This window comes from Ascaphus truei, chromosome 6 (genome assembly GCF_040206685.1).
Source record: "Ascaphus truei isolate aAscTru1 chromosome 6, aAscTru1.hap1, whole genome shotgun sequence".
Classification (NCBI taxonomy): domain Eukaryota; kingdom Metazoa; phylum Chordata; class Amphibia; order Anura; family Ascaphidae; genus Ascaphus; species Ascaphus truei.
This window is the reverse complement of record NC_134488.1, coordinates 60985903-61012992: the sequence shown is the minus strand read 5'-3', so window position 1 is coordinate 61012992 and position 27090 is coordinate 60985903. Positions and strand designations below refer to the sequence as shown.

The 27090-nt window shown below is 46.9% G+C and overlaps 1 protein-coding gene across 1 annotated transcript; it reads left to right on the top strand.

Moving 5' to 3' along the window:
- Window positions 1–600: 600 nt before the first annotated feature.
- ELOA (elongin A) lies at window positions 601–27086 on the top strand. Its single transcript, XM_075604450.1, has 11 exons — window positions 601–725; window positions 12148–12204; window positions 14324–14436; window positions 14642–15659; window positions 16310–16406; window positions 19712–19873; window positions 21859–21956; window positions 23685–23865; window positions 24820–24931; window positions 25126–25319; window positions 25582–27086. Exons 1-11 carry the CDS (start codon window positions 654–656, stop codon window positions 25641–25643), a joined length of 2166 nt encoding a protein of 721 aa, XP_075460565.1. The 5' UTR covers window positions 601–653; the 3' UTR covers window positions 25644–27086.
- The last annotated feature ends 4 nt before the right edge of the window (window positions 27087–27090 follow it).

The following is a 27090-nucleotide window of genomic DNA, read 5'->3' as shown; positions in this document are numbered from 1 at the left end:
TTTATAAATGTGATCCTGATATCCATGATCTGTACTACCAACCTTCCCTTAATTTCTCTCAAATGTGGTGCCAACACTAGTGGGGTTGGGAATAAGATCAGACTGACACAGGTTAGAGCCACACCTAGAGGTGTGCAGCATATGTGAATCCTGAGGGTGTCACGGCTGCTCGCAAGAGGGTGGTCCCCCATCACTGATTCAAGGCCCTGTGCTGCTGTCTTACGGCACCCGGTGAGGGGTTTGAAGCTGTGACTGGTAACAGGTCTCTTTCCTGCTGGGAAGGTGTAGTGACAGGCACATTGGGGAAATGAGTGAGATGTGTACTGTCACTGGTTTGTCAAAATTCTTTCATGCCACCTGCAAAGACTGCTATATCGCCTGCCATTCCCACTGTGCTGGTAATACATTGTAAGCAAGTTACCAAATATGCAGGTTCTAGGTTCCCACACTTGGTCTGTCACAGGTCTCCCCAAACCCCCTTGCCAGTAATAAAGATGGCGATGGCGCCTAGGTAGAAATCTCTCCAGCAATGCATACGTCAGGCGACCACTTCCGGTTACGTGCATCGGGCCGCCATTGAGAAAGATGGCGAGGCGCGCTGGAGAAAGCGGCTGGTGAGGGCACTTCCGGTACGGTTAGTGCCAGTGCTAAAGATGGCGGAGTCCGTGCTGGAAGTTGTTGAGAAGCTGCAATCCCGACTCTCGGCCAATACGGAGCCGAAGAAGGTAGAGTCTAATAATAATAATAATGTATCAATGAAGAGAGCATCGAGACCCTGGCGGGGGCTGAGAGATCACCGTCCAGGGCAATGGAGGGGGGGGCGCGAGGTTGGATAGTGAGGGTGCCGAGAGATAATGCGGACTGGAGGCCCGGGGGCTGTAACCCGGCAGGGGATTGTGAGGTGTAGGGAATTGTGAGGGGGGTGACGGGTTGTATAGTTTTATGGGGGTGGGGGGTATTATATGGCTAGCGTGTAAGGTTGGGGAATTGTTACTGGAGAGTATAAGAAAATAGCCCAAGCGATTAACAAAATCAGGATTATTAACTTCGTAATTTAGCCGACATTGTCCCTTCAGCATTACAATCCGCAGGGGTAACGTGTTGTGGGAGTGGGGGTCTGTGAGTGGATAGCTGGAGGATGGGTTGCTAAGGGAGGGTGTGTGTGGGGTGTATCGTGTTAACTTTTTTGCTGCCAAGGGCAGTTGCCATCTACGTGGTCAAGTATGTTTTTAACCTGTTCCTCTGTGTTTTTTCAATCGTGATTCCTGTGTTAGACTTTCTATGAAAACTATAAATCATTTTTTCAGCACAAAGTTGTTTTTTTCATCTGTCAATCTTTAATGAATTGTATTTCGTGTGACCAAGATATAGCATTGATAGAAAAATACTCAACCTTCATCCTTTCATTAAAATGAATACTAGATTTGAATGCCCAATGTCGCCTGGGTACACTGATACCAGATATGTATAGGTGTACATACTTTTTGGTCAATCAGACCCCAAACTACTAAATCTTAAAAAAGAATCCAATTAGTATATATTGTCTGATCCAATGAATTCAAACATAAGTAGCATGTATTTTCCCATAAATTGTGTACATTTTATAACAAAATGATCGAGATCACATACTGCAGACGCTGCATCACAATTTCTCATACCAGTTTAATGTAATCATGGGGGTAGAAAATGCTAAATGTTATTGCCCTGGGTCTCCTGAGTACATTGATACCAGATATATATAGCTTTACATACTATTTTGACCAATAGTCGTAAGATAAGCTATATGCCATCATCGCTGAGGCAAAACTACGCTCTAGTATAAATATACCTCCCATTAAAGCATACATTTGAAAAAGAACACCCCCAAGGAATTCAAACATGGGAGTAACGTCCTTTCCCCGCCAACATTTTTGACTGGGATTTTTTTTTTTTAAATGGTGAACATTTCTGAGAAAAAAAATCAGGCTGAATTTAGAGTTTGATAAAAATACACAGTGCAATACCTATATATTCTCTTCAAAAAAGGGTCATTTAGCCTTTGGCCAAAGCGTCTTTCCAAGTTGGCAGGTCAGTTTCATTTTGCCAGGTTACGACAGATCCAATGTAATCATTCTTCCTGTAATTATACAGGTTAATAAGAATTTTAACCCAGGGAGTGTTAGGACCTGCTAAGGTCATGCCTTGTAAGTGGCAGCAGATTAAGACGCTTTGGCCAAAGGGTTAAACTGAATGACCCTTTTTTCAAGAGAATATATAGGTATTGCACTGTGTATTTTTGTCACATTGGAAGTAGCTTTGGGCATCTTTGTCTGTTTTTTTGTTGTATACATTTAGCCACGCCCACTAGTACTTCTTTTGACACACACATATATATATATATATATATATGTATGATGCAAACTCTAAACTCAAATACACAGATACCGAACAAGCTCCGAGAAACCCCTGAGTTTAGAGTTTGCATCAAAATGTATCAAAAGAAATACTAAATGTTGTCGTCGCCGGAGTACACTTATATCCAATATGTATAGGTTTGTATACTGCTTTGGCAATTAGAGGTCCGAATATAATAATAAGTCTACGTAAACTGGAAACTTGGGCAGGTAAATGGCAGATAAGGTTTAATACAGATAAATGTAAGGTTATGCATTTGGGAAGCAAGAATAAACAGGCCGCTTACAAATTAAATGGGGATAAATTAGGGGAATCCTTGATGGAGAAAGATTAAGGAGTGCTTTTAGACAGCAGGTTTAGCCATAGTGCCCAAAGTCAAGCAGTAGCTGCAAAGGCAAACAAGATCTTATCTTGCATTAAATGGGCAATGGATGGAAGGGAAGTAAACATAATTATGCTACCTTTTATAAAGCATTAGTAAGACCACACCTTGAATATGGAGAACAATTTTGGGCACCACTCCTTAGAAAAGACATTATGGAACTAGAGAGAGGACAATCTAACTTTGAGGAGAGGCTAGCTAAATTAGATGTATTTACATTAGTAAAGAGGTGTCTAAGAGGGGATATGATAACTTTATACAAATATATTTGGGGACAGTACAAGGAACTTTCAAAATAATTATTCATTCCAGGGGCAGTACAAAGGACACAGGGTCATCTCTTAAGGTTGGAGGAAAGGAGATTTCACCAGCAATAAAGGAAAGGGTTCTTTACAGTAAGGGCATTCATTACCCATGGAGACTGTAATGGCAGATACAATAGATTTGTTAAAAAAAAGGTTGGACATCTTTTTAGATAGGGATGGTATACAGGGATATACCAAATAAGTAAATATGTGAAGGATGTTGATCCAGGGAGAAATCTCATTGTCAATATTTGGAGTCAGGAAGCAATTTATTTATTCCCCTTATGAGATATAATTGTATGATATGACACTGGGGTTTTTGTTTTCCTTCCTCTGGATCAATATACTGTAAGTACGAATATAGGATAAAGTATCTGTCGTTTAAATTTAGCATAGGTTGAACTTGATGGACGTATGTCTTTTTTTCAACCTCATCTACTATGTAACTATGTACGTAGTGCTCTGTTTGTCTGAATTTTTTCAGGGCTGAACACTAAAGGGACATGCCATTTGACAATGGATAACTACCCTTTAGCAGAAAAGTAGCCCCCATGAAAGTATATATCTTCAGAAAATACATGCCGTAAGGAATTTAGACATGGTTGCACAAAAAAAAAACATTTTGGCTGTGAAGTTTTGCTGGAAACAGTATTCATTTATGGGAAAGATATAAAGACGACTAACTTCGGATTAATTGGAGAAGCTTAGTGTAATCATGGAATACTACATTTTATTGCCCTGAGTACACGGATACCAGATATGTATATAGGCTTACATACTGTTTTGGCAAATCACAGAGTAATGATGGCGTAACCCCCTCCTTCAGCACATGCTTGGAGGAGGGGGTACTCCTTGTGATAATCAAAAACACATGTTTACCAAGGTAACCCCAAAAATGAAACCGCAAAACGACCTCCTATTGACTATAGGAGTTTATCTAATATAATTCTTCAGTTGTTCGCAGGGGGCGAGAATAGTGCTGCACCTCCATTTTGTGATTTTGTGCAGAGGGGTATTCTCCATGATCACCTCTTGTAATGATCATGGGATTGGGATTTGTGATATAAATTATAACCCATGAAATGAAAGGGGTAGGTGTCCTCTTGATTTGGGGGGTTTATGGGACCACAAACATTCATAACAAATGTAAAACCTTTTGCATGAAATACAATAGACCAGTGATTCCCAACCTTTTTTGTTTGGAGGAATCCTTGAAGTATTTTGAAAAATCTCAGGGAACTCTCCTATCTGGCTGACACATATTAGGTTCGACAGGGGTAAATCACAACATTTCACACCTCACGAGCCCCCTCTATTTCCCACCCTCTACCCATGTATTTCTCTCCCCGCCGTCTCACTCACTCTCCCCCCCCCATGTATTTATCCCCTGCGTGTCACTCTTACTCCCTCTCTTCCTCACTCACTCCCTCCCCCCTCTCATCTCACTCGCCCCTACCTTCCGTCAATTACCTCACTCTCCCTCAATCCCCCCTACAAAATACATACCAAATAATCCACCCTCCTAAATACCTATAACCCCATCCCGCAATACATAATAAAAATACCCCGCCCCCGCCAATACATAATAAAAATGCCCCCGCCAATACATATTAACTTGTAAAGTGAGATGGGCCGAACTGCTCCAAGGAAAACAGATTTGGGCCGCACGGGTAAAATCATCATCATCATCTTCATCTCTCCCCCAGCACCCCTCATCATCATCATCATCCTTATATACCCCCCCCCCCGCATCCCACATCACCCACCCCCCGTATCTCACATCACCACCACCCCCTGCATGTCACATCACCCACCCCCCCCCTGCATCTCACATCACCCCCCCCCCCTGCATATCACATCACACCCCCCCTCATCTCACATCACCCACCCCCCAGGGGGGCACTGAGTCAGTCAGAAGGGGCACTGAGTCAGTCAGAGGGGGGCACCGAGTGAGAGAGTCAGAGGGGGTGCACAGAGTGAGAGAGTCAGAGGGGGTGCACAGAGTGAGAGAGTCAGAGGGGGTGCACAGAGTGAGAGAGTCAGGGGGTGCACAGAGTGAGAGAGTCAGAGGGGGGGGCACAGCGTGAGAGAGTCAGAGGGACACACACAGAGTGAGAGAGTCAGAGGGGGTGCACAGAGTGAGAGTCAGAGGGGGGGCACAGAATGAGTCAGAGGGGGGGCACAGAATGAAAGAGTCAGAGGGGGGGCACAGGACAGACACACAGCCTCACCTCTTGTCTCGTGTCCATGCTGCTTCCTCCTCTGCTTGGCCACACCTCCTCCTGAATAGCTGCTGCAGGTTAGTGCAGCCAACCAGGATAGAGGAAACTACCCAGCCCCCTAACAGCCCTGCTCTGGGAAATCCCACGGAACCCTTCTGATGCTCTCAAGGAGCCCCAGAGTTCCGCGGAACCCTGTTGGGAAACACTGCAATAGATATGACATGGAGGGGTTATTGCAACCCCCGTCCATCAGGTTGTGGTCAAGGAATTAAATATCCCGCAATACTTAAAAACACACAAACGCAATCCCCTGCTGGAGGAAGGCCTCCCCAATGATCCAACACGCTTCCTGTTTTAATCCTCCTATTTTATTTTTGGTCGTCGTCTTGGTCTTTTGATATCCTGTGGAATCCAGTCGGGGACCATGACGGTAATTTCTTAGAATATGTCCGGCCCACTGCCATTTTAATTTCTTCACCCATGTGATGATGTCACAGACTGTTTGGTTTCGAACCCATTCATTCCTTTTCCTGTCTCTTCGGTAATATCTAACATACATCTCCCCATACATCTTTGAATTGTATGAAGCTTCTGAGTTATCTTTGCATTTAGGGTCCATGTTTCACATCCACATGTGAGCACAGGCAGAATACACTGGGCGAAAACTTTCCTCTTGAGGCACAGCGGAAAGTTCCCTTGAATAATTGTCTTGTTTCTTTCAAATGCGCTCCATCCTTTATTCATTTTCCTATTGATTTTATTCGAAAGGTTCCCATCCATTGATACTTGCTGGCCAAGGTAGACATCGTTTTCAACAACTTCTAGTTCTTCTCCATTTTTTTTTTATCTCTTTGTAGCGTTCACACATTTGTGGAACATCACTTTGGTCACTTTGCTGAGATTCGTATGGGGGCCTACTCTATTACTTGCTTTGAGTTCTATGATTTGTTGATGGAGGTCTTCTGGACTGTGGCAAAAATAATTTTGTCTGCAAATAGGAGACTCAAATATTCACCTTTTTGATTTGAATTCCCTTTCCTTCCTAATTCAATGTTTTGAACTGTTTTTCACAGCAACACGTGAAGAGCTTTGGTGACATGATGTCCCCCCGTGTTGCACACTCTTGCTGATTGTCATCTTGCTTGTATCTTCATGTAATCTAATGGATAATGTGGCATTCATGTAAATGTTCTTTATAATGTCAATGAACACTTAGGCTGCGCTTATAGTGCCGGCGACGGTCGCTGGAAAATCAAATAGAGATGACTTCCAGCTATCGCGACCAATCAGTCGCATCGCGCTTACTATAAGCGCACGCAACGGCGGCAATGCATTTGTTTTGCTGCGACGTTGCATCGCTGTCACCGGCAGTATAAGCGCAGCCTTGGTTGTTGTAAATGAAACTTTTTCAGGTTGTGCTAAAGTTGTGGTACCTTAAGGATCGGTCACTGGGACCCCTGCTTTTTTAACTTGTTTATTAATGACCTTGAGGTTGGCATAGAGAGCAAAGTCTCCATCTTTGCTGTTGACACTAAATTGTGTAGTAGAATCAGAGCAGGATGTAATTTCTCTCCAGAAGGACATGGAGAGACTGGAAACTTGTGCAGGTAAATGACAGATGAGGTTTAATACAGATACATGTAAGATTATGCATTTGGGAAGCAAGGATAGACAGACAAATTAAATGGGGATACATTAGGAGAATCCTTGAGGGAGAAATATTTAGGAATACTTGGAAATAGTGCCCAAAGTCATGCAGTGGCTGCAAAGGCAAACAAGATCTTATCTTGCATTAAACGGGCAATGGGTGGAAGGGAAGTAAATAATTACTGGTATGGCCCTCTATAAAACATTAATAAGACCACACCTTGAATATGGAGTACAGTTGTGGGCACCACTCCATAGAATAGACATTATGGAACTAGAGAGAGTGCAGAGAAGAGCCACCAAATTAATAAGGAGGAGGATAATCTGATTTACGAGGAGAGGCTAGCTAAATTAGATTTGTTTACATTAGAAAAGAGGCGTTTGTGAGGGGTAGTATGATAACTATATACAAATATAATGGGGACAATACAAGCGGCTTTCAAAAGAGCTATTCATCCCAAGTGCAGTACAAATGACACAGGGTCATCCCTTAAGGTTGGAGGAATTGTTATTTACAGTGAGGGCAGTTAAAATGTGAAATTCATTACCCATGGACACTATGATGGCAGATACAATAGATATCTTCAAATAAAGGTTGGATATCTTTTTTTAGAAAGGAAAGGTATACAGGGATATACCAAATAAGTAAACATGGGAAGGGTGTTGATCCAGGGAGTAATTTGGAGTCAGGAGGGAAAATATTTTCCCCTTATGAGATATCATTAGATGATATTTCACTGGGGTTTTTTGTTTGCCTTCTAATATACTGTTAAGTACAAATATAGGATACATTATCTGTTGTCTAAATGTAGCATAGGTTGAACTTGGTGGACGTATGTCTTTTTTTCAACCTCATCTACTATGTAACTTCAACATTTTGTCTTAATCATTAAGACTTAATTCATTTAAATGGCGGAGGTGTAGACAGATTCAGATGCCTTTACGTAATGTATGAATCATAATCTGAGTGGTAGATCGTATTTATTACTTCAGGAAATTACTTTACGTACAACTTCGATGTGGTCCATTGTGTTGTATCCACTGCCATATCCCGCTTGTTCTGATTAGTCTGTAGTTCCTAGGTCTTCCTTATCTCCTTATTGATAAAGGTAGCTATGGCATGGTTCTGAAATGTTCCTGTTCTCAAGCAACATGTAAACACATGCACATGTACCCCACTCCCCCTTGCAATTCTGATCTCCCTACCCCTGCAACTCTTCCACTGCAGTCTCAGTCAGTAGGGCACTCAAAAGATTAACAGATTTATTGCACCCAGCGAAAAGAAAACATGATTTTGGTTATGTGTATCTAGACACACGGCAGTGTAAGCAGGGGTGAACAAACATTGAAACATTCCGGCTCTACCCCCCCATCCCCAGCTCACTGTCAGTGTGTATCTGTGACACGCACTGACCCACTCATACGTGCACACATATGACTATGTAGACCGTAACCCGGAATATCTCGCTTTCTGTATGCTGGATTTGCTGGCTAATGTTATGTACCAGAGACTGACTGGATATGGGACACATCTAACAAGCCCTTCTCTGCCAGGGACTGTAATATATTGCAGTGGGAAGACCTTGTTAATGTTACTTATTGCAGAGATATACATCTTTTAGCTCAGTCTTGCACCATTTGGTCACATGTATCACACATTCTGAGTGAGATATTTGCTGTATGTTTCTTGTTCAAAGTAGAGTTTGACAATCTACTAATTTGATTATATCGCGATAATCGATAGATTTTTTTAAAATCACGCTCGTACTGCCCACCATGGGTGTCATTGACATCTTACGGACAGTTGGTGACATACTGTTTAAGTTGGGCAGCCTCATCGGGGGGATTCTCTAAGGTCCGTTACAGTTAACACACCCGATCCTGGGTTGGCTCATTGATTTGAATGGCAGTTAATGCCGGATCCGGTGCTTTACAAACCTTAGTGGATCACCTCCTTAGAAGGCAGATCTGTAAAAGGGGGTCCAGCTCCTCCCCTTCACACTCCAACCCTAAATGATAGCAGCCCCCTTTTATCCCTGGAGATCGGTTTGTCCCCTTCCTCTGAACATCGGAGATGTTGAGAGGAGACGGATTAAAACTTAATCCCACTTTACCAGCATCTATGATGTTCAGTGATAGGCAGGGTATTTTAATCATTTTTAAAATGTAATTTATTTAAAACACCTTTAACTTGTAATAAATGATAACTCAATCCCGTACCACATATTTTTTTTTTTAACAAAATAATAAAAAAAATTTTTTTTAAAAGTTGGTGTCTTTTTGTTTCCTATTGAAGATATTTATTGCAATAAATATTATCACAATACATTTCTTCATATTGGTCATTTTTTTTGTTATTGCCCAACCCTAGTTCAATGCATGCCTTTGATGTTACAGACAAACAGCTCTGAGTGTTCAGAAATGAATGCAAAATATATGATATTTTACTTGTTATTCACATCATAGTAACACAGTTGTGTTGATATTTTTTGACACCACTAGCTATGCTTAGAGTGACAACAAACAAAAGTTGTAACGTGTTTAGAAGGTAGATGTTAGCGCTGTAATATTTAGATGTGTGTGTAATTTGCTGTATGTATAGTTTTATTTATATAGTGCTAGCCCAAGTTACAATACTAGGTCAATAAAGTACAAACAATGGGAATAAGTTTAACTGTTAAATGACAACATAATAATAATAATATAATAAATATGGAGACCCTTCCCCAAAGAGCTTACAATAGAACAATGTAGTTGTGACACATCCATCTTTCCCTGGACATTGTGAAAAATCTGATTACAATATCCTTTGTGGCAGGCCTGCACAACATGCGGCGGTGAAAAACGGGCTGGTTGTGAAAAACGGGCTGGTGGGGGGGTGGATGTGAAAAACGGGCTGGTTGTGAAAAACGGGCTGGTGGGGGGGGGGGGGGTGTGAAAAACGGGCTGGGAGGGGGGTCGGTGTGAAAAACGGGCTGTGAGGGGGGGTGGGCTGCTGACATGTGAGGGGGGGTGGGCTGCTGACGTGAGGGGGGGTGGGCTGCTGACGTGAGGGGGGGTGGGCTGCTGACATGTGAGGGGGGGGCTGCTGACATGTGAGGAGGTGGGCTGCTGACATGTGAGGAGGTGGGCTGCTGACATGTGAGGAGGTGGGCTGCTGACATGTGAGGAGGTGGGCTGCTGACATGTGAGGAGGTGGGCTGCTGACATGTGAGGAGGTGGGCTGCTGACATGTGAGGAGGTGGGCTGCTGACATGTGAGGGGGGGGGGGCTTCTGACATGTGAGGGGGGGCTGCTGACATGTGAGGGGGGGGGATGGGCTGCTGACATGTGAGGGGGGGCTGCTGACATGTGAGGGGGGGCTGCTGACATGTGAGGGGGGGCTGCTGACATGTGAGGGGGGAGGGCTGCTGACATGTGAGGGGGGGGCTGCTGACATGTGAAGGGGGGGCTGCTGACATGTGAAGGGGGGGCTGCTGACATGTGAGGGGGGGCAGGGCTGATGACATGTGAGGGGCAGGGGGGGGGAAGTGATGTGAGGGGCAGGGGGGGAAGTGATGTGAGGGGCAGGGGGGGAGGGAGTGATGTGAGGGGCAGGGGGGGAGGGAGTGATGTGAGGTGCAGGGGGGGAGATACTGATGTGAGTTGCAGGGGGAGGGTGTGATGTGAGTTGCAGGGGGGGGAGAGTGTCATATTGAGGGGAGGGGGAGTGTCATTGAGGGGAGGGGGAGAGAGTCACATTGAGGGGAGGGGGAGAGTGTCACATTGAGGGGAGGGGGAGAGTGTCACATTGAGGGGAGGGGGAGAGTGTCATATTGAGGGGAGGGGGAGAGTGTCATATTGAGGGGAGGGGGAGAGTGTCACATTGAGGGGAGGGGGAGAGTGTCATATTGAGGGGAGGGGGATAGTGTCATATTGAGGGGAGGGGGAGAGAGTCATATTGAGGGGAGGGGGAGTGAGTGTCATTAAGGGGAGGGGGAGAGAGTGTCATATTGAGGGAAGAGAGACGTGGGGGAGATGCTGACTTGTGGGGGGGATGCTGACATGGAATGGGCTGGGGGGATGTGATGGGGGGTATTGTGTGTTTGATGTGGAGGGGGGTATTGTGTGTTTGATGTGGAGGGGGGTATTGTGTGGGTGAGGGGGAGAGATGGGGGGTATGAGAGATAGATGGGGAGTATCGTAAAGATTGATAGTGAGGGGTTCTGGGGGAGATATGAGGATGATGATGATGATGATGAGAGGTGCTGGAGGAGAGATGATGATGATGATGATGATGATGATTTAACCTGTGCGGCCCAAATTTTTTTTCCTTGGAGCAGTTCGGCCCTTCTGACTTTACGAGTTGGGCAGGCCTGCTTTGTGGGATATTGTAGATATGGGATACTGTTGTTCACCCAAGTGTCTGAGGTTATTGTGAGATAAATTACATGAGCATTGAGTATCTCAGATGGGGAGATTGATAATACGGACCCATTGCTTGGAGTGGGTTCTCTTGGGCGCATGTAGTGGATCTGGATGGTATCCGGAAACAAGAAAAAACATATAGTGTAATATATTTCGGTGAAATCTCTGAAGTTTTGCACTCACATTTTTGCTATCTGGAGCTTTGTGCGAGAAACAGAAGTGATGCGGATTAAAGGGTCACTCAGCCTTAATTCCACAATTCCATTTGTTCCGCATCCCTTCTGTTTCTCGCACAAAGCTCAAGAGAGAGGAAACGTCATAGATTTCACCGAAAAGTTGTGCCATTTATGTTAACCATATTACACTATATGGTTTTTTTCTTCTTGTTTCTGCATACCATCCGGGTCCACTACCTGCGCCCAAGAGAACCGGCGCCGAGCAGTTTTCCACATAGGTGTTTTGTTTTTTTAGAGAAACACGTTTTTTTTAGGTTGCTGGAAGGACATTGTTTAAATTTAAGAGACTTTGTACTTATGTTGGACACTTCCACGTGTTTTTGTGTTTTATAACGATTTGATTATCACCATTTAATCTCTTTAGAGGTATGATATAGTGCTAGCGCTTGTGTATGCTATTTCTACCACACAATACAGAACCATTATAATCCTGCCAGGTTTCTGCAGCATCCCTGCCTTTCTCTAAATGATGTGAGCTGAGGGTTGTGCTTCTGTGTAATATTAGCATGTCCAAACGAGAAAAAAATACCTCTGAACTGTGCTTTCTTCCCCAGCTTCAGAAGACCTTGAAGAGACTTGCTGAGCTGCCAATTACTGTTGACATCCTGGTGGTAAGATCTGTGCTGTGGGGAACAGACTGAGAGGAGAGACACACTGAAACATTCTGTATCCATCCCCTGATATCAATTGTGTATCTCTGGGTCCGGCGTTGTGGGCATGGGATCCTTATCCATGGTATCTGTATACGATGTTCTCTGTCTGAGCGGAGCGTCACAAGAGAAACGTAGAGTGTTTAATATGCAGAAAGACAGGAAGCACAGCAGAGCGATGAGAACATCACATTATTATTATCATTTATTTGTTAAACGCTAACATATTCCGCAGCGCGGTACAATGGGGGTATAGAGTTATGTTTATTACATCAAACGGTACATACAAATGAGGACGGACATGCACAAAAACGTGAGACATTACAATTGAGAGGGAATGAAGGACAATGCTGAAACAATAAAGTAAAGTGGCTGCTCATTGTAAGACGGAGTGTAGCTCAGGTTGGAATATGACCCATATGAAAAAATGTGTGGTGCTCTCAAGACAATTCGTAGTAGTAAGAAATTGTAGATATGTATGGAAAACAACCCTGTATTGCTTATATACTTAAATGTCCCAAAGGATGCAGCCCGGTTGAAAATAAACCCACATGACAAGGCGGTAAGGATAATTTCAGAAACACCTGCCGGTGACCAGTAGATGAAACATCCTTTGCTTACAGACAAGATAAATAGGGACAACCTGGAATAAACTCACTTGGGATTCTTTATCCACCATAAGCAGCAAGTCCAATGTTTCCAGTGTCCCAGGGTTGAATGTGCCTCCGTTTGTAGGTGATCTTCATGAAGAAATGGGGGGAGGGAAAAAACGAAGCACTATATCCAGCGCTGAATGCAGCAATAAAACCAGCAGGCGTACGTTCCCATAAAAATAAAGCTATTTAATGAATCAAAATATAGAGTACAAAACACACCAACGCGTTTCGGACTTACAGTCCTTTATCAAGGTGAATACATAAGTTACATACAGAGTGCAATTTATACTCACCACTAGATCGCGTGGGCCAGTTGCGGTAACTTCCGGGTATGTCACGTGGTGCGGGTGCGCGACCCATGACCCGCGACGCAACCTCGTCAGACACCGCAGCCGTATTGCATAGCCAATGCCCACGTGTGGCGTCACTGCGCACAGGGGCCAGAGGGGCATGGCTTGTGTGTCAAACAAAACACACTAACAACCAATGCCAATCCATCCTGGTCCCTGGTTGAATGTAGCGCAGGACGGACATGCACAAAAACGTGAGACATTACAATTGAGAGGGAATGAAGGACAATGCTGGAACAATAAAGTAAAGTGGCTGCTCATTGTAACACGGAGTGTAGCTCAGGTTGGAATATGACCCAGCCGGACCGCTTATTCCATTAAGGTTTGGGGGCGGGAGGGATGTTGCGTAGGGTGGGGATTGGTGATTGGTCGAACTGCTGGTCCCAATGGGGTTGGAGGGGGGGGGGGAGGGGGTAGTTGGATGTTAGCCGTATGACAAATAGGCTTCCTTGAAAAGGTGAGTTTTTAAATATCTGAAAGCTATGGCAGAGTGCGTGGTAGGAACTTCCAGAGAGAGGGGGCAGCGCGGGAGGAGTAGTCGTGTAGACGGCAGTGAGAGGAGGTAATAAGGCAGGAGGAAAGGCGGATGTGTAGGAATATATTTGAGGATGAGGGCCGAGATGTAAGGTGAGGCAGCGTTGTTAAGCTTTGTAAATCACAGCTAGGGTTTTAAATTTAATTCTAAAGATTATGGGAAGCCAGTGTAGGGATTTGCCTTGTGGAGCAGCAGAAGCGGAGTGGGGAGTGAGGTAGAGGCGTCCAGTGGCAGCGTTTTGGATGGATTGGAGTTGGGACAGACGGACAAGGGGAATGCCAACCAGGAGAAGGTTGCAATAGTCAACATAGGACAGGATGAGTTAGTGAATTAGGATTTTAGTTGCATCATGAGTTATAAAATGGTGTATCTTGGTGACATTTCGAACGTGGAGACGGCAGGACTTTGTGCTGTGAGATATGCAGGAGAGGGCAGAGTCAAAGACCACCCCTAGAGAAGGGACTCTCTGGCAGTGTATTTCCACTCGCATCGTCCTGTAAGGTGAGTGACCCTGGTCTTCTCTTTGTCACGCTGTGTAGGAGACGGGGGTTGGGAAGGCGGTGAATGGCTTGCGGAAGCATGAGCTGGTCGGTGATCTCGCAAAGAGTCTGGTCGCTCAGTGGAAGAAACTGGTACCACAGGAAGCTCAGAGGTGAGCAGCGTCTGCGGTTTTGTGGCTCATCTGCGTTGAGTTACTTGAGGTAGATCTGATGCTATAGATGCCTCATTATCTGCTCCATGTGCCAGGGCAACAATATCTGAGTCTCCCGTGTCATATAGCGCAAGACCTTTTGCATCCCCCTCATGTGAGGGGATGTTTCATGGTGTTTATTCTCCCTTTGAATCTACTCCTCCAGAGTTGCAGATCCCGAAGAGAGAGAGCACAGTAAGAGCAGCGTTAGGAAGCGCCCGAGGTCTCCGTCCCCCAGAGAAGATGAAGCAGAGGAGGATTATGAGGAGGACGTGCAGCCGATTCACCGGAGCGACATGGGGCACAGGAGACTGGCTGAGCCCCAGAGAGGATTCAGGAAGGAGCCGGTGGAGGAGAACTGGCGTCAGTATTCTGACCGCGAGGACTCGGACGATGGGCAGGGGTATTCCCCCGAGCCACCCCACAGCCCCCCGAGTCTGTACGTGGATACCTGCAGGTCAGAAACAGATACCAAGGACAGAACTCACCATAAACCGAGCAAAGAGCACAAATCCTCCCACAAAGAGAAGCACCGGCCAGAAGGGAAGAGTCTGAATTCAGAGCGGAAGAGGGAGAAACTCGCCTCAAAGGAGACACCGCAAGATCCCCCCTCAGCCGGAAGCAGCAGGGAAAAGCTACTGTCCCCCGAGAGCCGGGAGCACCCCTGTAAGAAGGAGAAGAGCAGACACAGTGTTTCCCGAAGTCAGGCAGAGGATTCCACAGACACTAAAAAGCAGAAACACCACGAGAAATACAAACGTGAGAAGCAGAGGCAGGACGTGGACATGCAGACTGCAGAGAGGGGAAAGAGACCAGTGGAGAGAGAGGCGGAGCCTGGGTCAGGGGCCAGGGACAAGCACAAGGGCAAACCCAGGACCCCCGAGGCAAGTGAGCAGGACAAGAAATGCAAGCTCTCAGTGCCTGTAAGAGACCCCAGTATGGACGATGAGTTTGAGCGGCCAACACAGTCCTTCGAATCGTGTCTGAGCTATGACCTGCCGCAGAAAAAGAAGAAGAAACCAGTGGCAAAGCCAGTGGCCACCTCATCTGACAGGGCCAGCAAGAAGCAGAGCGAGAGCAGAGCAGAGCCCAGGAGCAAAGACGCCTCCAAACAGAAAGAGCCAGCGCCTGCCAAGGACAGGGGGGCCCGCAAGAGAGAATCCCCCCCAGTTATGTCGACCAAGGTCAGACTGTGAGGGTCACGTACAGGGTTTGTGTGTGTTGCGGGTGTACGGGGATGGGTGCCTGTGTGTTGCGGGGCACATGGGGAAGGTGGTTGCATATGGCGTAGCACAGAGAAGGAATGAGGGCTTGTACCATACAGACTGATACAGAATCTCTCATAGAATAGGCTTATATAGGAATAAGATATATTCCTCTTACCTGTGTAACAGGATGGTGATGCAGATAGTATATAAAATTATGGCTTTTAGAGCATCTGAAGCTGTTTCTGACACCGTGCCTGTTATGCAGATTTGTTCAGGGAATGAACAAAGGGTCATTTATCATAAACCTGCTATAGCTTGACCTGTAAGATTACACGCACAGCACCAATCGCAGGCCGGCTCTGATCACTTGCAGGCTTACGTGACTTGTCACCTAGTGGTGTCCGGCAGGTGAAGCTGCCCAAGGACGGGGGTTCATGTTAGATACTCATTCTTAACAGAAAGCGCCTCTGCAATTCATATGTGACGGATTATGCGGCATAATTATTCTTATTATGTTTTATTTTCATAGTTGCGTCAATAAGTAAATCAAATAATTCGGAGCTGCAAATTATAGGAAGCCTGTTTGTATATATGTATGTACCACACTCATTCCTTTTCATTCACAGATAGATCAGGTGCCAGTGCTACCAGATATTCCATTGCCCTACTACCGGCCTCTCCCTTCCACTGAAGCTGCACCATTCTCTCCACAGAAGAGGAAAGGTGTGTGTGTGTGTGTGTGTGTGTGTGTGTGCGCGCCACCATTCTCCCCAGAAGAGGAAAGGTATCTGCCTGTCTGTGTGTGTGTGTTGACTTATATCAGACAGTGAGTGACTCCTTGTCACAATTGGCACACCTGTGAGCACGTGACCTGCATATGGGGCAAGGGTTAATACACAGCTCTCTAGCTGGCCCACTTATCACCTTTGCAAAGGTCCCTCAAATTAACAATATCTTCCCTCAATCCATCCCCATATAACCGCACGCACATGACTTGGATTTATGCAACCATGGTTAATACGCACGGCTATTATAGCCAACTCGCCTTTTTCCTGCGCAATGTACTTTCAATCTTATACTATATTAGTGAAAGCACTGTATGTTTGCCTGCCTGGATGTCCGGTGTCCCTAGGGGAAATCTCATTGGTCCCTTGGGTCGCCCGCCCCCGCACACCTCTCATTGGCCTGAGGCGGAGTGACGGCCCACACACACACACACACACAACACAGCAGCTCTATACACACACACACACACACACACACACACACACACACAACACAGCAGCTCTATACACACACACACACACACACAACACAGCAGCTCTACACACGCACACAACACAGCAGCTCTATACACACACACACACACACACACACAACACAGCAGCTCTATACACACACACACAACACAGCAGCTCTATACACACACACAACACAGCAGCTCTATACACACACACACACACACACACAACACAGCAGCTCTATACACACACACCCTCTGTCCGCCCCCCTCCCCCCCCTCACGTGCGCCGTCCTGCACTGGCTCTGGACGGGAAGCGCGGCCCTCCTACCCCAGCCGCTCCCTTACCTCCCCGGCGCTACCACCCGCTCAGGTAAGTCACTGTGCGTCCCGCCTCAGCCTCAGGCCCACTGCGCGTCCCGCCTCAGCCTCAGGCCCACTGCGCATGCCGCCTCAGCCTCAGGCCCACTGCGCGTCCCGCCTCAGCCTCAGGCCCACACACACAGGGTGCTTCCTACCGCCGCTCAGCCAGACGCCACATCGAGCGGGCGCCGGGGGGGGGGGGGGAGCGCGAGTCTTAGGCCCACACAGGGCGCTTCCTGCAGCCGCCTGCACGCCTCACTCAGCAGGACGGCACATCGGGGGACCAAGCGGGCGCCGGGGGGGGGGGGGAGCGCGAGTCACAGGGAACGGGGGGGGGGGGAGTCACGGGGAACGGGGAGTCACGGGGAACGGGGGGGGGGCCACCAGCCGAATCAGCAGGGGGACGGACGCACGGAGGAGGGGGGGGAAATGCCCATACATAAATTATGACAATACATATGCCCACTGCTCTCCACCCCCCCCCCCAACTCCCCTTTCCCCCCCCCCACTCCCCTTTCCCCCCCCCCCACTCCCCTTTCCCCCACCCCCGCTCCCCTTTCTCCCCCCCCCCCGCTCCCCTTTCTCCCCCCCCCCCGCTCCCCTTTCTCCCCCCCCCGCTCCCCTTTCTCCCCCCCCCGCTCCACTTTCTCCCCCCCCCGCTCCACTTTCTCCCCCCCCCGCTCCCCTTTCTCCCCCCCCGCTCCCCTTTCTCCCCCCCCGCTCCCCTTTCTCCCCCCCCCGCTCCCCTTTCTCCCCCCCCCGCTCCCCTTTCTCCCCCCCCGCTCCCCTTTCTCCCCCCCCCGCTCCCCTTTCTCCCCCCCCCGCTCCCCTTTCTCCCCCCCCCGCTCCCCTTTCTCCCCCCCCGCTCCCCTTTCTTCTCCCCCCCCTCCCCTTTCTCCCCCCCGCTCACCTTTCTCCCCCCCCGCTCCCCTTCTTCCCCCCCGTCCCCTTTCTCCCCCCCCCCGGTCCCCTTTCTCCCCCCCCCCCGCTCCCCTTTCTCCCCCCCCCCGCTCCCCTTTCTCCCCCCCCCCCCCCCGCTCCCCTTTCTCCCCCCCCCCCCCGCTCCCCTTTCTCCCCCCCCCGAAACCTTTACAACAAATACTCACCTATTGTTCCACGAGTTATAAATAATACTACCTATTACGCATTTACATCCATGGCAACGCCGGGTCTCTCAGCTAGTGAGTCAATATATTAACCCCTTACTCAATTGCAATCATGTCTGTCCACTTTCACCACCCAAGAAATAAGCAAAATATGTTAATTAATATATATATCTGCCAGGGTCTCGGGTCCCTGTTCATTATAGAAAAAAAACTATGCAACACACACACACACACTTATCTGTTGTAGCAAAATATGTCCGAAAATATAAATACTCTCTCCAGAGCGTGCAACAGTTCATTCAGAGCCCAAAGCATCACTTATTAAAGAATGTTATATATACACACATACAGTGGTTCAGATTAAAGAAAAAGATAATTACAAGAACATACAATTACAGTAAATGCAGGACAGTTTATTAAAATAATAGGATAAAACAGAAATCCCTATATATTACGTTAACATACGTTGTCATAGGTTTTCCTCCAGAGGGGTCACTGGTGTAGAAAGATGAAAATTAAAGTGTTTCATCCTAATCACACCTCTGTTGAATTTGGATTTCTGTAATACCATGCCAAGTCTTATGTACTATTTTTTCCCCCATAGAAACAACATAAGCCCACCCCTGTTGTAAATCAGCTGCTAGGTTGACGGTTTTACGAGAGTAAATAAAACTAATAAACGACGGTTACGTTTTTGCCTCACTCGGGCTCTCACATCTTCCTTTCTCTAGTACTTAGACATGTGAGTCATATCAACAGATCCAGGCAATTATGACGGACGTAACGAGACTAATCGAGATTTTGCTCCTAAATTTGAGTGACAAATGAGATCTGTCCATGGCACCTCTTACTCATGTCTTGTGTGGTCTCATTGCATGCGACTCTTTGCAACGGTTGCAGATATGTAACTCTTAATATGTACAGTAGACGACGTCACATGATATTCTCATTTTTAATAAAGTCCTCCAACTAAGGCATGACCTGTGTTTCACCTCTCTGTAATGCACCAGTAATTATTCAGAAACGTTTAGTTTTCTTGGAGTCTGACTGAATAGTATCTGGCTATCACTTATTGCCTTCTAAATTACGCGTCACTTTTAGTGATGGTCCACCCAATGAAGTCCTCTTTGTAGGTCTGCACAGGCCTAGGAAGAGTCTTGACTTATCATAAACCCAATATATATTATATTTTTTAAATCAAACTGTAGCTACCTTAACCCCTTAAGCACCATATTAATTAAAATACATAATATCTAATGGTATTATCATGACACTCCTCATCCTGGGTGTATCTGTAATGGCTCCTGCTCTTGTCCTAGCTCCGGTGACGTCTGCTCAGGAGGACGAGGAGTCCTCAGGGTTCACAGGACGCAGATTCAACTCCAAGATGCAGGTGTATTCTGGATCCAAGACTGCATACCTGCCCAAGATGACGTCCCTGTACCAGCAGTGCATCCGGGTCCTTGCTAACAACATAGACTGTAAGTACCGGGGGGGTGCTGTGTCTCAGCCCAGGTCACACTTGGGAAGTCTTGTGGGTTGTGCTGAGCGGTAGCTGGATGTGCAGCTAAATCCGGATAACTGGTGTGCCGTATGTTCACTTTGCTGTTGTGACGGACGGCCGTCACGGAGCGTTCTGATCACGCCGGAGCGCTAGACCGTCGATACCCAAAACAGCGGGTCACTTATACGGAATCTATCCAGACTCACTACCATCCCTAGCCTCACTTTGCCAGGATGGTAGCATCACCTCACCACAGAACCTTTAGAGGGCCCACGACAAGAGCCACGCTCCTATACCCGGGACACCACCCACCCAATCCTGGGAACACTGACGCAGAGTACACCCTGGGAATCCTAGCCTGACCTCCCTAGAAGGGTAGTTACCCCCCAGAACAATTAGGGGTCCCACCTCAAGAAACACGCTCTTTTATGCCTGGGATACTGCCAACCCACGCCTGGGGTTACTGACCCAGACTACACACTGGAATCCTAACCTGACTGTTAGGAGGGTAGTTACCACCCAGAACGACTAGGGGCCCCACTCCAAGAGTCACACTCTTATGCCTGGAACCCAGATTATACAACCTTACCTTGATACCAGTATGGGTTCTGGGGACAAGGGAACCTCCGTGAATGCAGAGGGTGCCCAGAACACGCTAAACAATTACACAATCCCCGTACCAAGATCACAATGATCCCAACCCAACTGCTATTACCCTGGTGGTCTCTGGGGACACTGACATTTCTATTTAATCTAGAGAATTGCAGAACTCCCAGTGAGTGCACAGCAAGTTATGAATCACAAGGCATATACAGTAACAAACCTAGCTGAACTCACTTGAGGGTAGCCTCTGAGCAAATATCACAATATACAGTAGGTCACTTGAGGGTAGCCTCTGAGCAAATATCACAATATACAGTAGGTCACTTGAGGGTAGCCTCTGAGCAAATATCACAATATACAGTAGGTCACAAGTTACACAAAAGCATATGGGATAACACTCGGTCACGACAATAGAGCGATCAAACAAGAGTTTAATCTAGAGGGTACAGTACACAAAATAAAACATAGTCAGCATCAGTAAATAAAATGGGAGGGTATGAGAAATGAAAGAGTTTTTCTTTGAAACATACAAGTGGTCAGTTTCACCCGGGGGAGCGGGAATAAAGTCTTTTGGATGGCACAGGGCAGTGGGGTAATTGCACAGATCAACATGTTCCAAAGAGAGATCACAGCAGCTGAATCTTTCCCCAGTGAGTCTGAACTCAGGCTGCGCTGGCTTCTTTAAGAAAATTGGCTCCATTGAAGCCTATGGGAGTCCGCTGCACCAATCAGGGACTGGTTGCTAGGGGAGGGGGCCAATCAGGGGCTCTGTATCATGCTGACCTCATAGCCCTGCTCCATAGGCAATCATTAGGGAGGGTGCTGGGCTTGTAGCTGGCCAATCGGAAGGCGAGGCTTGTAGCTGGCCAATCGGAAGGCGAGGCTTGTAGCTGGCCAATCGGAAGGCGAGGCTTGTAGCGGGCTAATTGGAAGGTCCAGATTCACAAACAAAGAACTCTCTCCCTGGCGCGAAAACCCAGCACTTGCGCATGGAGAGGAGCGGAAGGAGGTAAGGGAGGCGCTGGGGTCTGGGAGGGAGGTTCTGGGTTGGGGGCTGGGGCAGCCTCCTCCATCACAGCTGTAATCAGTCATTGTCCCGGGGTTATATGGGGTCTTAACCGCAGAGTGAAGGGAGTAACAGCAGAGCTGACACAGTGGTAGTCGCCATATTAGTAGCAGGGTCTTCTCTCTCTCCCCCTCTTGCAGCAGTCAACCAGTATAAAGCATTCTCATCTTCAGGGGGTTGCCATGTTCATTTTTAACTGGATGGGTCTCTGTTACCCACTGGTCACAGGGTTGGTTCCCCTCTCTCGTGGTGGGTTGCAGATGCTGTTCCTGAGGGATGCTCTTGTTTTACAGCTATCTATGAAGTGGGAGGTGTCCCGTACTCCGTGCTAGAGCCAGTTCTGGAGAAGTGTACCCCGGACCAGCTGTACCGAATAGAGGAGTGTAACCACGTGAGTGTGAGCTGTGCCCCCCCCAACCCCTCTTCTGAGACACTTGTTGGGTTTATGTCGGGCTAACCCGAGAAACGTGTTTGGGAGGATCCCAAACCAAACAGTGCATCTGAAAACCTTATTGCATAATATGTGAAAATATATATTGGGGCTGCCTCAATGTATGGTATTGTAACCTTGCAGAATCATTTAAATATCAGTTCACAAGCATAGGGACAGATGTAGAGACGGATGTAAACAGTGAGCCTCTAATCCATGATTTTTTTTGAAGAACCACATAAATGCATTGAGTAGATTTGTGTTAGGTGACTAGTAAAATCATAGATCGGCATCCGTGCGCACAGGATCTACAGTGATTTCAAATCTCAGTCACAAAAAAAAATCAGGGAAACCGTCTCAAAAATAAGTCCATGAATGGTTGATATGTCCCGCGGTACAAGAGACCTAAGAGGTACTCACGGTTGGTCTCTTGTCAGGTGGACCTGCAGTCTGCGTACTCCTGCTGGTGTCAGGGTGATCCGGTGTACAGGAAAGAGGAAAGATGGCGGTGCACAGCCGGAACGATCACCAAGGGTTGGTAAGTTTCAAAAAAATGTTTATTGGCACATTATGCAGGATAAAAGAAACGCTCTTACGCGTTTCACGCAAAGCGTCGCTGTGCGTTAAACGCACGAGCGTTTCTTTTATCCTGCATAATGTGCCAATAAACATTTTTTTGAAACTTACCAACCCTTGGTGATCGTTCCGGCTGTGCACCGCCATCTTTCCTCTTTTTTGTCTGGCTAACCCCTTCACCACCAGATCGCTTCACTATCTATATATCTATATACAAACAACGTCTTGATAAAAAAAACACGAGTGAATATTTTTATCTGCAGGTGAGATCGACGCTTCTGTCCCCATTGAGACCTTTATCCAAGATCTTCTTCATAAAGGTTTCAACAGGGAGCGAAACGTTGATCTCACCTGCAAATATAAAGATTCATAGAAGAGGAGGCAGCACGTTGCAGGGCTGTCAACACCACCCTGATAGAGGTCTTATGTTATGCTAGGACCAAAACATTGTTTTTTTTTGTTTGTTTGTTTTTTGTGCAATACACTTCAATTTGTTCACTTGCGTGCGATGTGTATCTCTTCTTCTACTCCGATCTGTGGGCTTGGGTTAAGTATGTTTATTTGAATGCCATGATGGGTGCACTTGCCCCTTTTGTAGGCGGGTGTTTGTGTGTAATAAGTACAAAAAAATGAACATCTCAAGAAGAAAGGTATACCAGGTGTAGGCGGGTGTTTGTGTGTAATAAGTACAAAAAAATGAACATCTCAAGAAGAAAGGTATACCAGCAACAGAAAAGACAAAAATAGAATTGTCAATAAAGATATTACTTTATTGTAGCATACTCCAAATGCAGCCACTGATTGAGCTATCTGTGCTGTAGCAGGGATATCCTTCAAACCTGACCTGTTGGTGGCCCTTGAGGACTGGAGTTGGCCACCCCTGTGTTATTTGGTGATCTCCACAGTCTGATTAGAGAGACGATCTGCTGAGTTACAGAGGCCTCTTCCCAGCTCCCTTGACAGCTCCTGTTGGTATCGGAGCAGCTGCTGCTGTCCGTTGGGGACTGGTGTGATTGTGCTGGTATTTTTAGCCTGTGTTATATCAATGGCCGATGGCCTGCACTGCTCCGCTGAGCTGGGCACTGGATGACGCTGCTGGCGGTTCTTGTGCAGGTTTTAGTTGAAGACACAGATCGCTTGTGGATGAACCACTGTCAAAGAGACTTCAAGAAAGAGAAAGCGGAGGAGTTTGAGTCATGGAGGGAGATGTACCTGCGACTGCACGAGGCTCGCGAGCAGCGGCTGCTGTTGCTGACACAGAACATTCGCTCTGCTCATGCCAACAAGCCCAAAGGTGGGAGCCGACCCAGAGGTTAAACCAGTCAGAGCTGTACAGACATGGGGTTACTGGGCCAGGGTTGGGGTGCACTGCTGTATCTATAGAGACAAGCAGGGTAACTGAGGCAGGTAGAACACGCAGCTGTATCTGTATAGAGACAGGCAGGGTAACTGAGGCAGGTAGAACACAGCTGTGTCTGTATAGAGAGGCAGGGCAACTGAGGCAGGTAGAACACAGCTTTGTCTGTATAGAGACAGGCAGGGTAACTGAGGCAGGTAGAACACACAGCTGTGTCTGTATAGAGAGGCGGGGCAACTGAGGCAGGTAGAACACACAACTATGTCTGTATAGAGAGGCGGGGCAACTGGGGCAGGTAGAACACAGCTGTGTCTGTATAGACAGAAAATGGCAAGCCACATATACCAGTCACAAAAAAATCCTAACAAAGTAATTATAATGGAGTCATAATCCCCTGTGTATCCAAGAATCAACAAATAAAAAAAAGAAGCAAAGAACACTCAGCTCGCTCAACAGGGTAACTCACAGTAACGGAGACAGCGCATTGTAGCAAAAAGACACTTGGACCACTGGATTAAGAAAGGGCCATGTGAGCCGAAACTCCGCTTTTGCCTCTATCTGCAGTTGCCTGAAGTTGATTGCTGACTAGTGAGTTACCCTGTTGGGTGTGCTAACCTTCACTCCTTCACAAAGTGGCAACTGTGTCTTTAGGCCATCCAAGCTGCACAGCACAAGCATATGTGTTGGTGACGTAAGCTTCCCATCGTTTCCGAAATTCACCAGTAGTCCTGGTTCTAAACATACAGACAACATTCAAATCCCACAGATGCACAGAGCATCTAACGCGGCCAGTGAAGTAACCTCTCCCTCTGCTCTTCACCAGTGAAGTAACTTCTGCTCTTTATTTTCTCTTTCCCTCCTTCCTCTTGTGACTCTGCCTTCCCTCTGCAGGCAGACAAGCCAAGATGGCGTTTGTCAACTCTACAGTGAAGCCCCCTCGGGATGTGCGCAGGAGGCAGGAGAGGTTCGGGACAGGAGGAGGCACTGTCGACGAGAAGATCAGGTACAGTGGGGAGGATCACAGTGAAACAGAGCAGTGTAAGCATGATTCAGACTGACAGGCACATTGTGTCTGTGTCCAAGGGGCAGGATTCAGAAAAAGCTGCAACTGGGGAACATGTTGGGACTGGAACTGATTGTCCAGTGTATAAAACTGTCCCATCCTGTGTGTGATTTATCCTCCTTCCATCTCTGCAGGATTAAACCCTTCATGCCCATCAGTAGCAGCATAAGCAGCATAAGCAGTATCAGCAGCACTAACCACGGTCATTCAGAAGAACCACGGTCATTCGAAGGACCACGGTCATTCGAAGGACCAAGCACAAGTAGCACGCCACCCACACAGAGCAGTAACCCGCCCGGCTACGACCCCCGCAAGCCACAAGTCAAAAGTATGTGGCCTCTGGTTGATAAGAAACAGTGATTGGCTGGAATGTGTTACATCTGGGGGGTTAGCTCCTCCTGTGGGAGGGTGGTAATTGCTTTGTCAGCAGGTCCTGGATGGGTTGATGTTATATAGGGTTAACGTTCAGCACGATAAACTCTTGTTTGACATCACAAGGTAAAAGTGCTGGTTTCTGTGGGACCTTGGTGCAGGGAATCGGACGCCATGTTCTCAGGACGGTAACTCTGCGTCTCCCTCCTGTTTTCCAGAAGTTGCTCCTATGATGGCCAAGACTATCAAAGCTTTCAAGAACAGGTTCTCCCGGCGATAAACCTCAGGAGGAAAATGAACTGTATGTTTCTTGGGTGAGGGCAGCTGGGGAGGGACAGCAGGAGAGATCCTCCATGAATTCATAGCGGAGGTAGCCCCAGCTACAAGGAGACTCCCCCTCCAGCTCAGCCTCTCCAGGTCACCTTCTGAAGAACAAGGGACATCATTGTGACACTTTCATGCTTTTAATACATGTTTTCCCTCATCATATTTATAGTCCCCCAGGAGCCCTTTTATTGTGTTATACCTGACGTTGTTAAGATAATGAACCTCCTCCTTGTTACTGTGACATTACACTCACGGTGTCCTGTGCTGTCACAGCTAGGTGTCTGTGCCAGGGGTCATTTCAAGCTTCTCCCGCTGATGATCATATCTAAGTATTAGGGAGTTATCAGTGTGCTGGGTTAGAGTAACATCAATCCATTCACATGTGAGTGGCACATGGGATTAATCAGGCAGCTGTGGGAATTGGCTGAATATCTGCTCCTTTTTGTAGTGATTCAGAATGGTTTGTAAACTGGTTTGTACACGGCTCCACAGTTTGGTGTTACTGCCAAATGTACCACACGCAGGTGTTTTCTTCTGAGGCAGGGTCACATAATCATGAAAATTAATTTGTTTCTTGAATCCTACACAAATATTTGTGGTCATGGATCTGATGTTGAAATGTTGCAGCGTCCTGTAAATGATTTTGTGTATTTTTTTGCAGGTTTACATTGGTTAATAACAGAATTGTATTGAGCAGTGTACCGACTTCTTGTAACGTACACTTGTTCAATGTTTGGAGAATTGGGAAAGACCAGATTTTTGTTTGTGCACTTTTAACTTCACGTGTACATATATTTTAACTCGTCCATACAATCCTCTGAAAGATTTTACATCCCCACAGAGTTTGCCATGTTTTACCATAATTTATTCTTATGACCCAGAGTTTTTTCCATTGAAACGTCTGGTCCAAGACATAGGCGTTACTGCTTCTCTCACACAGTGCAAAGTCAGGCGCAGCATCAAATCCCCATACACTTAAATTCCAAAGCCATTTTATATAACCCCATGAACCAGAAATCAGCCTGATGCACACTATTTATTCCATGTCAGCTTCCCATCTTTAGCTCATTTGACTCCTGCAGACACGTGTTTTTACTTCTCTATAAACTTGTCAGGTTGGTGCAGGCACAGAGACACTGCTGCCAGCCCACTGAGTGCAGGTCACCGTGTCACACGATCCAGCCCTGGGCTTGTGGCCTCGGTAGAAGTCAGATCGGCCACTCTGTGTCCTGGAATCAGTGTACAGGGTGTGTAGAGGGTTCTGGTGTATCATTCGGCCTCTTGCATTTTTGTAAATAAAACTTTTTGTGGTTTCATGGAGATGAAATATTTTAATTAGACAGATATATGCAAATGATTTTATCTGGATCTTAATAAAATGCGAACACTGGATGCAGCCT

Excerpts from the sequence above, each read along its gene's own strand:
- ELOA (XM_075604450.1), top strand. The coding sequence starts at position 654 with ATGGCGGAGTCCGTGCTGGAAGTTGTTGAGAAGCTGCAATCCCGACTC. Across the intron at positions 726-12,147 it reads CCAATACGGAGCCGAAGAAG|CTTCAGAAGACCTTGAAGAG; the intron begins GTAGAGTCTAAT and ends TTTCTTCCCCAG. Across the intron at positions 21,957-23,684 it reads GAATAGAGGAGTGTAACCAC|GTTTTAGTTGAAGACACAGA; the intron begins GTGAGTGTGAGC and ends GTTCTTGTGCAG.